We start from the raw sequence: 13,320 nt of genomic DNA on the forward strand, positions 1-13,320 counted from the left end.
CCCCAGTCCACGAGCTGATTCATGTTGCCTCTTTTATAGATTATGTAGGCCACTTTCATGCTGTATCATGTTTTTCAAATAGAAAAAAATTACCAATCGTTGAGATATAACTTCTGAATCTTAATCTTCTTGGAAAAGAAACAACATTGGCAATTTACATCTTGGAAGTGAAATGTCCCCACAAACTTATTATGTGTTTTTGAACATCTGGGTCCTATCTGGTGGCGTTGCCTTGGGAGGTTGTGGAACCTTTACCTCTATGGCCTAGCTAGCAGGAATGGGTCATTGAAGATGACAATCCACTTCTGTTTCTAGCATTAGCTCTCTGCTTCCTGATGTAAAAGTCTTGTCACAGACCTGCATTCCAGCCCTTAGGCCTTCCTGGCCATGATGGAGACTTATATTCTCTTTTCCTTGCAGTTGCTTCCTTCAGTTATTTTGTCTGAGAGACAAGAAAGCAACTAATATACATGCATGTAATAGGTATGTGTTAATTGCAATTGTCATTGAACGATTCAGACAAGAACAACCAACCACCGAGGCTGCTTCTTCATGACCCAGACAACCTGGGTCTGAATAATCAGCACATTAAACACTTATGTTAAATAAACCAAAATAACACTAAAGACATCATGCCAAACAAAGAGGCACACGTGGTATATTTTAAAAGCCAGATATATTTTTAAAAAGATCGTGCTTACAATAAGTAAATTATGTAGTGAAGAAACATCAAAATGAAGCTGATGAATAAAAAGGCACATTTGAAAAGTTTAAGAGTACAAAGAATTTCCTATTTGTTCAACTAACACAGAAGGAACGGGAAACAGATATATTACAATTATTTTCTTGGGGGAAGGTTTCTGTCAGTGGAAGTGATTAACACTGGCTTCTTTTCTCCCTTCTCTGGGGCAGTCTTTCCCATCCTTGGTTTCAAGAGGCAGGTTAGTCTTCTGCCATGTAGAGGCGATACATCAGGGCTACAGCCAGGGCTGAGATGGCTGGGATCACCCAGTTGGTCCACCAACTAGAAAGACACAAGAGCAAAGAGATGCTTGAGCGATCCTCAAGGCAGAGACCTCACAACCTCTGCCCCCCTGTGGTGGAAGACTACCACAGTGTATTTTTCTTAATTCTAGAACCACTTTAGCTGAAGGGACAGCTAGGCTTTGCTAAAATTTAACTTGAGCACAGTGCACACCCTAGAATGCTGACATCACGAGAAAACTTACAACCATGCCCTGCTTCCATCTATTTACAGAGAGCTGTTAGACACTGCCGCCTGGGACCAATGACTTTCTCCTGACATTAAACTCTGCTACCTTTCACAAGACCACACAGGGGAATGCTCCTGGTATGGTTTGTTCTCTTGCAGGCACTGACTAAGCATTTTAAATGGCACTGAGATGAGAATCTGAAGACCAGTGTTCCCACTGGAGTACACTGCCAGCTAGCTCTATGGCAGAGAGCAGACCCTAGCCCCGGAACCACCAAGCAAGGCCCCGAGTACTAAGGCTGCCACTCAACCTCAGTGTTAACATTCTCAGAGCCTCCTTCAAACATCTAAACTTAATATCAATGCTCCATGGATTTAAAGTGTTAAGAAAAACCAGGCCCAAAATACTTAGTCTGTAGTTCAAAAGCAGTTTTTAGAAGTTTCAATAGATGATAAGCTAGAAGTTATGGGTAAAATCAGAGACACAGCTGGGAAGAGCTTTAATGTAGATAGGAATTTTTAAATTGGCTTTCAATCTCTAAATTTCTACTTATTAGAAGATAGAAATTAATGTCTACCCTTAGTACCCAAGGATACTATGTATGTATACACATTCAGAGAGCAAGTCCAATTATAAAAATGTATAGTGTGGAAAATTAAGTATAGCATAGTGGGGCTTTTCGGTTCCAACTAGGGATAGGCTAGCCTGACAGATAAAGGAAGGCAGTGAGCACTGCCAGTAGGCAGAGAATATTCTAGAACACTAAGAGAGATGGGCAATTCAATTTGATGGGGTGAAATACAAAGCTTTGAGCTTGAGTCTACAAGTAAGGACAACAACAACAACAACAAGACTATTATTCTGTAAGTCAACATGGCAGAACTGCCAATAGCGAACTTGGACTGGAACATGGAAAGAAACTGGCTCCAGTAACAAGAGGGTCAGGCTGCACTGGAATTAGGGGATTCATCTTGAGTAACAACAAATGAAAACTCAACCATGCTTTTGGAAACATAGTGACCACAGTATTAAAAGGCGCCCGTGTGTCAGGGAAGAATGAAACTGAACTTTGCCTGTAAGAACAACCACGGCACTCATCAGCCAAGGGACTGGCTGCCATGGAAATAAGGAACTCCACTTGTTATCTCTGGTCCTCAGTGTAGATACACCCAGAGGGTGATGATATCTGGGGTCACTGTGATAAGTGCTGACAGCTCCTAAGGATAAAAAAAAAAAAAAAAAAAAAAAAAAAAAAAAAAAAAAAAAAAAAAAAAAAAAGCCCCAACGGCTGAGAAGCACAGTGGGAATCCAAGCAGAGGATCAGATGGGAGGTGTCAATCAAGTCTAATTCCAGAGCCCACCAAAAGATCTTGTCTCAAAACAAAGACATAGGAGACAGTGGCACATACCTGGAATTAGAGTCAACAGTAGTGATCAGAGTTTCCTGGAATACAAAAGAAAACACTGAGTTCAGTATGCATCTAAGCATCCAACTCCCCCCCCCCATTGAAAGCCTGTTCTAAGATTAAAAGAAAATCACCATTTTGTCCAACTATCTTTTAAAACTTGTTAAAAGGGATGATTATGTCCAAGTTCTTCTTACTAAAAGCCCGACTTCACCATTTTTCAAGAAAATGAGAATTTAAGCTATATTTAACCTATATTTAAATTACTTAAGAACACAAGCTTTATAATTTGGATATAGAATACATATAATAATCCACACTTTTAACATTTAAGCACATGGACACATATACAAGACTGCATTACTATCTTTTGGAAGGGACATTTAATTTTTCAAAGTATGGAATCTGAGATAAAAATGTCATTTATTCCATTCAAATCTGATAGGGAATAAAAGTGCACCTAAACTACATTAGAAGTATGTCACCCAAAACAGTAAGAATTCTAGGGTCATATACTTTTGTGAGACTTCTTTAACTTACTGGATGGTACCAGGAAGAGCCCAGATTAACTGAGAAACCACTCTCTGCCTAACCAACAAATAAAGGTGTTTACCTGCCATCACTTTCTGACCATCTCATGAGCACCATTTAGAAAGAAAAAAAAAAAACCGCATATTTTCTCAAACTGTTCAAAAACCGTGGCACTCTGAAGCACATACGTTCAGGGTTTAACACACGTTAGGAAGCACTCATGATATTCCACACCAGTTAGTGCCTCAACAAAAGCAGCTACACATAGGCCAGCTCTGTCAGGAAGTCATACCTGTAGCTTCCTGCAGCACAGATGAAGTAAAGCAAGCAGCCGTTTGCAGCAAGGCGCAAAGCAGTACCCTGCGAGGCATGTTAGGGAGAGCCCCCCCCAAAAAAGGTAAGTTCATTTTAGGGGTGCATGAGCAAAACAGCCCAGCAACACACACCAACCTTGGCAATCACCTTTATGATTCCTGACACAGTAGAGGAAGAAAAATAAGTCATTTAAAAAGAACATGTCACACCTGTTACCTTTTAAATCAATTTTAAATCCTGGTAACTATAGGAATTCATAACCAGGACAAGGTTATTTTTCAAGAGGATATGAGTATAATTAACACTGATTATGAGAGACAACTAAATACGCAAACAATATTATTCAGTTGTTAGAAGAAACACAATCATAGAAGACACCAAAGAGCTCATTGAAGGCACACTACACTACTATTGCATGCTGGGTAGTTAGTGCGAGGAGGAGACACTCGCTTGTGATACTTGCTTGTGACACAGGCAGGGGTATAGGCATTTCAAGAGACCCTGTGCAACCTCAGGTGGCCTTCCTTGCCTCTCCCATCTTGGTGGCCACATTGTTAACATAAATATACCAATGTAAGATTAAAATGTTGCTGAGGCTGAAACATGCCCAAGTCTTTTAAGAATCGATTATAGTGGTGGATGAGATGGCTCAGCAGGCAAAGTACCTACTCCAGAGCCCGACAACCTGAACTTTCCTGATCCCTGAGACCTGCATGGTGGAAGGAAAACCAATTCCCCTGAAAGTTATCCTCTGAATCTAGGGATGTTTGTATACACACAAGCATGTATGCATGCACACACAAAAGAAATAGATATTTAAAAAATTTAAATATAAGTAAATAAAATGGTCCTAGCATTTCATCACCACCACCATCATGGATGACAATGACCCTCCAAAAGGTAAAACTTAAAAAAAAATCATATAGTTTTTGGATTGTCTATTTTCCTCATAGCCTTAAAACCCAGAATGCCTGAGAATTTAAGTTGTAACCACCTTTTAGCAGTGGGATAAAGCAGCCCATTTGTTCTAGTGGCCAGGGCTCTGAGGGGCTCAGCTGAGTGCAGGGAAGGAACCTTCAAGCCCATCAGCAATGACCTCAGCCACCTGTTTTCTGTGCAACCTGGAGGGCTTCCAACTTGTAGTAAAAAAAAAAAAAAAAAAGCTGTCTACTAGTGTATGGAATGTATAATGACTAACAAATATTATGTGAGTCACGATTAGCTTCATATAAAAAATATATATATACCAAGCTCCCAAGGCCTTTGCAAATCAGCTATCTCAGTTAGGTTCCTGTAACCCAGCTCATGCCTTTCTAAGAAATTCAGAGACTCTGGGAACTGAAGAGACCAGCTCCAACCAACTGAAGAGACCACCTGGAAGCCAGAGGCGGGCATGAGACTTTCACCAGCAGCTCTCAAGAGCTTCAGGGCCTCAGGGTCTGGGGATCAGAGACAAATACAGTTTTGCATATCATGGTGCTTTGAAAATTAATAACAAGGAAGGGCATTGATACTATTCACACTTTCTATGTAAGCACGTGCTGTGGATACATTTAAAGGCGTGTGATTTCTGTGTTTGTAAATACCTTAACTTGGCAACTTAGCTTGTTTTGAGCAGGTTCAAGCTAAGACTCTTTTAGGTAATTTTTTTCTCAACACTGAGGACTAATTCACACACTGGGACCTCATGCACACCTGTGCAGTGCTCAACTATTGAGCTCCAGCTCCAACCATGGTAGTTGTTTAAGACATTAGACTACAGAACACATTTTCCAGCCTACAGATGACTGCATGTGACCCTAAGGAAACACTTAAAGACACAGTTTTATTTGGCAGAAATAGCCACACACCCAGAAGAGTGGCAATACATTGTTTTCTATATCACTTGCTTCCAGCCTCTCAAATAACCAGCAAGGGTCACCCCCTTCCTCCCAACTCTGCTCTGTTTAAACAAAATCACAATAGGGAACAAAGGGGATTTGCTTGTTTGTTTGTTTTAAAACAATAAAAAATATCCCAAAGTTGGTCCATCTTTAAAATCTTGAGAGTAAAAGTTTCTAAACAGTGAGTAAAACACTCCAGAGAGTGGCTCACACCCATGGAGCCACTCATGATGAAATGAAAGCCCAGTGTCTTATTGAGCGTTGCTCTCTCTTGCAAACATGGGCAAGAGGGCTTCCATTAATTCGGACAGTGAGTCCCAGAAACCATTAGTTAAGTGTGCTGTGTCCACCAGCTATTCCACACATTGAAGCAATTATAAGTTCAAGAGCTAGGAGATGCCACAAAGATAGAAAGAAGGGAGAGGCATAGCTAGCCTCCTCAGAGTTAGGGAGGAGAACATGCCTCAACTGAAACAGGTTTTAAATCCTCTGAAAACAAAGCTTAGGTTGCATATTTCAGAGAGAAGCACAATGCCGTTTCACTTAACTTACTCTGTTTGTTACTGAAAATGGAAGCCAGGGCTTCGTGCATGTTAGGCAAGAACTTTCCATTGAGCTGTATACCTAGACTTTTATTTATTGATAATTACGATGTTTTAAAAAGTAACACATTTGTTATACAAAGTAACATACAAGCTCTCCTCAAAACCACATGGACTGGCAAAAACAAAAAACAAACCCAAATCAAACTTTGCAAAGCTATGTAACTACCTTACCTAGAAAGACCTGTATAGGCTGTGACCTTTGCCCCAGTTTGACGTGTACTAAATACAATAAAGATACACAGTTACCCTATCTATCACTCCTCTGTCTGAGATGCCTATGCAAACTTACCGCAGGCTTGGCTATCTTTGATCTGTCATCCTGTAAGGAAAAAGGAGAGGGGTGCTCATTAAGAATAATAGGACATCTGTAAAAGTCTCACTTTCAAAAGGCTGACTTTTTCTTGATAATTTAAAAAAAAAATTACTATTCAATGACTAGCATTTGGTGTTCAGCAAAGTTAACTACAAAGTTTGATCCATGTGGTTTGACAACAAAAATTAACAGAGGATTTAGGAAAAAGAGGTGTTTCTGTTTACAGTCCCAGAGTTTAGAATGGATCCTTGACTATCTTATTTATATGTGCAGGTGGGTGGGTGTTTAGAGGCTTACTAGAGTTCAACTATGACTTTCAATTCAGAGAACAATTGAAGACAAAAAAAAAAAAAAAAAAAAAAAAAAAAAAAAAAAAAACCTTCCCTTCCTTCTTCACTCTCAAGTTCACTGAGATATGCATCTTTTGGCTATGATGGCCTCAGTGAAGCCTGCAATCTCCCAGCAATGTAATTATAAACTATTTAAACCTCAGGCTGAGGATGTCAAAATACAAGGGCATCTAAATGCTGACCACAGAAAAACCTCACAGGGAGGTGACCTAAATGCAACCCACCCTCCCTCCTCATGGGAATAGAACTTAAAGGAACAGGACAAGGAGGAAGGCTTGCAAGGACAGACCTTGCAGATGCAATACGCCCATGTTACTTCTGGGAAGTATGATTGTGAAAATGTGTAGGCTGATAAACCTTCCAGACAAGTGAGGCAGAGTCTCTCAAAGTATACATGACCTCCCAGCAAATCCAAAAGATAATAGACAAGCAGACAAAAACAGACACAGGCACACGTGCGCAGCATGCGTGTGTGCGCGCGCACACACACATACACACACACACACACACACACACACACACACACACAGAGAGAGAGAGAGAGAGAGAGAGAGACAGAGACAGACAGAGAGAGAGAGATCAACAGAATGGCCTCTAAAATGGATTTCTGGGACTTTTAAAAAGAGCCTACTTTAATCTTTTCTTCATTTGTAGTTCTTACAAGAGCCATCATTCACATATAATAAGACAAAAATAGGGATATACCTATATCTATTTCTCTTATCTTTAAAGTTTCTTGATTGCTTACTTGGGATAGAGCAGCTGACTATTTGTCTCTCATTGGGGAAAGTATACTCATGGATACCCTTCACTCCCCTGGATGAAGGAGAACAAACTGACTGGACTGATGCTCCACCCTTTAGAAATGTCTCCTCTCAGAGACAGGAGGTGTCCCTGGGACAGGGCCTTGGAGAACAGCATTCTGACCCTGAGGATAGGTATATAATTATAGTCAAAAAATACAAAGCAAGGAAAGAGTGAATCAATTTATTTATGACAAAAATGGTGTCCTGGCTAGGCATGGTGACACACAACTACAGTGGCAGCACTTGAGAGATAAATGCCTGAGGAGTGAGTTACAGGCCAGCCTGGGCTGGATAGGAACTCCAGCCTGGGCTGTTCATTGAGACCCTGTCTTAAACAAAGTATTCTAAAATCAGAAGAAATTGTTTTTGTTCTATTCTTTTTTTAAGTTTTCTGTAGATGCAAATCTAGACTTACCAATATCAAACAGTAGCCTTAGAAAAAGAAAGGCACCTCCCACCCCAAGCAATGACTTACCGGATGGAGTTCCCCGATGATGTAGGTTTTGGACAGTTCCCGAGCATCAGTAGAGTGCCCAACATCCTCAAAGTTCTCAGTAGCATCACCCCCGGCTTGCTCTCTTAGCACTTCTTCCCCACCAGGATGCTGTTCAAATAACAGATCACATGGAACGTTAAAATCTTTTCAGGCAAATGGCCTAAAAGAAAATAGTTTATCTAATCAAATCGCCCATCCCGGAAGTCACAGGTGATGATGGCTGACTTTATGTTCTACAATGTGGACTATAAGCATGCTTCTTCACGATCCAGTTCCTTGGTGATGGTACCATAGAAGCTTCCTCTGATGTTATTTGACCCCATGCTACTGACCCAGCAACAAGGATGTTATACAGACAGCCTTAAGAGTGTGGTAGTGTCTGCTCTGCCCAAATTTCCCCTACTTCATCTGTGTCCCTAAACTGTCTCCTCAGCCTTCTATTTAAGACCCAGACTTGGGACTTCTCAGTCTGAGTGTGGACTGTAGAGAGACCACTCATTGGTCAGAAAGAGGTGAGCACAACATTTCCGTGCAGGACACAATCTGTACAGCCAGCACTGCTCACTGGACAAGCAGGAAGGCTCAGGCCAAGCATGCTGTTCTTTTTAGAGAATGTAAGTAATTGCTATCAGTATAACCGGAACACCCATGAAAAGGAGAGTACCCACGAAAAGGGGAGTCCATTTCTACATGGGTCAGGCAGGAAGAAACTTCTATTTGGTGGAAGCATTTTAGTGCTTTGAGTTGTATTAATTGAAAAAAACAGTCATGCTTGAGGGAGCAGAGTCCAAGCTGTGACAATAGACCTTAGGTGATGAGGCTCAGAGGTTCCTGCCTGGGGAAGAGTTCTCAGACAAGCAAAAGGAAAACACACTTGGTTAAATCACCCAAAACACTCCGGCAGGAAAGCAAAGCAAAGCAAAACAAAAACCCTTACTTACATTTTTGGAAATGAGTCTAGCCTTTAATAGCTCAGTCACCTCTCTAGTCCTCCAAAACCACTTAAGTTAAGCTTGAAGATGTGCCTGGATCAAAGTCATCCTGACCTTTGTAAGCAACTACCTTAGGGTCCTCAAGGCGCCTCTCTGGGCAGCTAACTGCACTCAGGCTTTCCTTCTTCTCAATGACAGAAAGTAACAGGGACAGCCAATATTGTCAAAAGGACAGTTACTCTGCTGTTGAAACCTGTTCCTTCTACCTCTTTATTTGGACATGTCTAGCACTAAAGTCTGTTTCTTTCTTCTTCTTCATAAAGGCTATCACAAAATACACTGTATGGGGAAAAATCAGGAAGCACAAACAATAAAATAAAATCTGCTGATGATCTTGCTGATGTCAAAGGAGCTAAGCAAATAGGTCTGTTCCACTAATTTTTCAAGGAAAGTTATAACCACTATCTTATGCACTTGCTTTACTAAATACAAAGCAGATGAAGTTCCAGGGTGCAGAGACTGTACTGCCTAGTGTTCACTACATACTATGTGCGGTGGTTTGAATGAGAGTGACCCCTATAGGCTCATAAGTTTGAATGCTTGGTCCCCAGTTAGTGGAACTGCTTTCGAAGGACTGGAGGAATGGTCTTATTGGAAGACGTATATCACTGGGGATGGGCTTTGTGGTTTTAAAAGCCCACACCAGAGCCAGTGTCTCCCTCTCTCTGCTGGCTGCTGCCCATCGATCACAATGTGAAGCTTTCAGTTATTACTCCAGTGTCATTCCTGCCTTCCTCCTGCCATTAACAACCATGGACAAACCATCTAAAACTGTAAGCAAGCCTCTGGTTTAAAAAGCTTTCTCTTATGAGTTGCCTTAACTATTATGTTTCTTTACAGCACAGAACACCAACTAGACACTATGGGAACTTGAGAAAATACTAGTAGTTGGGGGTTGGAAAGGCAGCTACGCAGTAAAGAGCATTTGCTACTGGAAAGAAACCAGATTCAGATACCAGCACTCATGAGGGGTGGCTCACAACCACCTGTAATTCTAGTGCAGGGAGGGCAGGGGGAGAGACCTGCACACATGTGGTACACATGCATACACCAAAGCCTGAAAAATTGGTATAAGATAAAATAAACTTCAAGTCCTGATAAAAGAGCAAAGATATGACTCTTAGTCATATCCAATATTTTCCTTGAAATGACACACACAGAAAAAGAGAAACTTCTTGCCCTGTAAATTAAGCCTAAGCCACTAAATCATAATTGTCTAAAAAGAAACTAGGAGTGCACATATCTTTTGGGAGTGGCCCACAGAAAAGGCAAGGCTTTGAAAACGAACGGACAGAGTAGCAAGCACCCAGTGATTTTTCTGAGTTAAGGGAAGCCTCCCATGCATAACCACACAGAGCAAGGGTGCAGGTCCATCCACAGGGTGTCCCCCACCCTCCCGACTCTGACAGCAGTGGGCAGCTATAGAGCCCGAGAAAGGATGGGAAGGTGGAAAGGGATGCTGTGGCAGAGTAGAGGAAGACAGCCAGGCTTTCTGTGAAGGCATCCCATTTTCCCAAAGGAGTATTTCATCTTTCTGTGTGTGACTCTAGTTAATTCACACAACAAATGCATGCCTTGTGTCCTAAAAAACCAAGCTCAGACATGATATTCCTAAAGGAAAAATTCCATAATTTGACTTAATGTAAGGGGTTGCAGTGAAAACATAGATACACTAACATTATATAAAATTACCTTCAGGCTTTGTGTGTAATAAGGGCACGGCTTTGCCATATATGTCCTTCAAGAATGAAGAGCATTCTCAACTATTATGTCACTGATATTCCAGAGATGTCTACACACTCGAGGGATGCACAGTTATTGTGGAGGGACCTAGAGGAGCCCTTTAGAGGTACTACAATTACAACAATTACATCAATACAGAGCTTAGTCTTCTTGGAAAGAAAGAGAGGCTCTGGTTAAAGAAATGGTGGGGAAACTGGCCTGTACTCAGGAGATTGTGGCTCTTGTTCAAATCAAAAATTTCTCGGGAATAAAATACATCTGCAGGGTTCTAATGTGGACAAGTGTTGCTTATATTTCTCAAGCCCCCCAAAAATGAGTTAATAATGGCTGAAGGAAATGACACTGAACTTGTTTTAAATTTACTGACTTTGATTCAGAAAGCTACAACAGGTTTGTTTGTCTGTCTGTTTTTAAAAAGGACAACAGAAAAATGTAGGTGATATCTGTTTTTGAAAAAGGAATAGTACAGTGATCTGGATTGGACTTACACATCTACAGAAGCAAGCTCCCAGAGTAGAACTCTAACTTGTGGTGTTTGACAACTCAACAAACGGCTTATGGTGAAACACAAAAAGAAGTGTATGAAACAAAAGGGTTTCATCCTGGTGAGTCCCATCCCTAAGGTATCACTGTGAATATACAAACATTCCAAAATCAGAAATCCAAAACCCTCCTGGTCCCAAGCGTTTCCAAACTGTACCACAAACAGTTAAAGTTGGCTACCAACTCCTGAAAATTCAGATGGTTCTCAGATTTTTTTTTTATTATTATTTAAAGGAGTGTTACTTTTTTCCTCCATTTTTAATTTAAATTAGAAACAAGATCATTTCACATTACAATCCCAGTTCCCTCTCTCCCCTCCCTACTAACCCCCCCCCCCACCTAACACCCTACCTATCTCATACCCTTTCTGCTCCCCAGGGAGTGTGAGGCCTTCCATAGGGGATCTTCAGAGTCTGTCATATCCTAGGCCCTCCCGCATGTGTCTAGGCTGAGGGAGTATCCTTCCATGTGAAATGGGCTCCCAAAGTCCATTCTTATGCTAGGGACAAGTACTAATCTACTACAAGAGGCCCCATAGATTTTTCAAGGCCTCCACACTGACACCCACATTCATGGGGTCTAGATCAGTCCCATGCTGGTTTCCCAGTGATCAGTCAGTCTGGGAGCCAAGAGCTCCCCCTTATTCAGGTCAGCTGTTTCTGTGGGTTTCACCAGCCTGGTCTTGACCCCTTTGCTCATCACTCCTCCTTCTCTGCAACTGGATTCCAGTTAAGTTCAGTGTTTAGCTGTGGGTGTCTGCTTCTACTTCCATCGGCTGCTGGATGAAGGCTCTAGGATGGCATATAAGTCAGTCATCAATCTCATCAGGGGAGGGCATTTAAGGTAGCCTCTCCACTGTCACTTAGATGGTTAGTTGGTGTCATCCTTAGTTGATGGACATTTCCCTAGTGCCTTATTTCTCTTTAAACCTATACTGTTTCCCTCTCCGATGGTATCTCTTATTTTGCTCTCCTCTATTCTTCCCCTTACACAAACTTCCTGCTCCCTTATGTCCTCCTCACCCCTTCTCTTCTCCCCTTCTCATTCTCCTAGCTCTCTCTCCCCTCCCCCCACGCTCCCAATTTGCTCAGGAGATCTTGTCCCTTTCCCCTTCTCCATGTATGTCTCTCTTAGAGTCCTCCTTGTTGCCTAACTTCTCTAGTGGAGTGGATTGTAGGTTGGTAATCCTTTGCTCTATGTGTAAAATCCACATGTAAGTGAGTGCATACCATCAGCAAAATTTTTAGTCATGAATCTCTTCTTTGAAGTGCTGTCTTTATCTGCTATGTTCTCTAAAGTCCTTCAGTCCACCCAAACTACCTGAAGTCCACGTGCAAACATTGAGGCTCAGTCCTTGGCTCTGCTCCCAATCCACTGCACTCTCCTGGTGATTGTATCTCAAATTACATATCACCTGTCCACTAATGAATACAATTGGGTAACAGCTTCTGTGACTTCATGGTGCCAGGCTCCTAGCACATCTATCTACTTGAAAACTTTGCCCAATGTCCAATGCACATTTCAAGCATAACATCTCTCTCTCCCGCCATAAATATACTCTTTCCTAGTCTTTTTGTTCTCAGTGAATGTTGCCACCATGATCCCAGTTGCTGTGGCCATCTTACTCCTGCTCCAATGACAATTTTTTAGACACCATCCTTGAATTCCCACTCCTAACTTGGCTCCCTATCACCCTACACTATAGCCTCTACCCTCTCCTTCTCAGCTCACACTGCTACCCTTTCAAATCATGTTAGCAAGTTTCTTCACAACTCAGACTCCAGCCTGCCCTGTCCATCTCTGTTTGCCATCTACTTCAAAGCCTTCAGTATGTGCTGGCTACATACATGAGATTAGCACAGACCTTTACTTTTAGGATCATTACAGATGCCAGCCAGCTGAGGAGCTTTCTCACTCCGAATGGTTCACACAAATCTCCTTTCCCTGAGCTATAATAGTTCTTACCCTTCGGATCACATGACTTCAGATTTAAATGATAACTCATTAATTTAAAATCTACTATGTGCAAAGCACTGTGGGGCATAAGAATGAACACACCCAATCCTGTCTGATTGAATATCTAAACAGGCTCAAGCCTGTTAGTAATGAGATGAAAGAAAAAT

The 13,320-nt window shown here is 41.6% G+C and overlaps 1 protein-coding gene across 1 annotated transcript in view; it reads right to left on the reverse strand.

The window, feature by feature from the left end:
• Positions 1-657: 657 nt before the first annotated feature.
• The window catches only part of LOC100774522 (cytochrome b5), a 30,088-nt gene continuing 17,425 nt past the window's right edge, over positions 658-13,320 (reverse strand). Inside the window, exons 2-5 of the mRNA XM_027403730.2 lie at positions 7,899-8,027; positions 6,244-6,273; positions 2,624-2,658; positions 658-1,024 (exon numbers count right to left, since the gene is read on the reverse strand). Of these exons, the coding sequence (XP_027259531.1) occupies positions 943-1,024; positions 2,624-2,658; positions 6,244-6,273; positions 7,899-8,027 (276 nt within the window). The 3' untranslated portion in view covers positions 658-942. The remainder of the gene's footprint in view (positions 1,025-2,623; positions 2,659-6,243; positions 6,274-7,898; positions 8,028-13,320) is intronic.

Source organism: Cricetulus griseus, chromosome 2 (assembly GCF_003668045.3).
Source record: "Cricetulus griseus strain 17A/GY chromosome 2, alternate assembly CriGri-PICRH-1.0, whole genome shotgun sequence".
Taxonomy (NCBI): domain Eukaryota; kingdom Metazoa; phylum Chordata; class Mammalia; order Rodentia; family Cricetidae; genus Cricetulus; species Cricetulus griseus.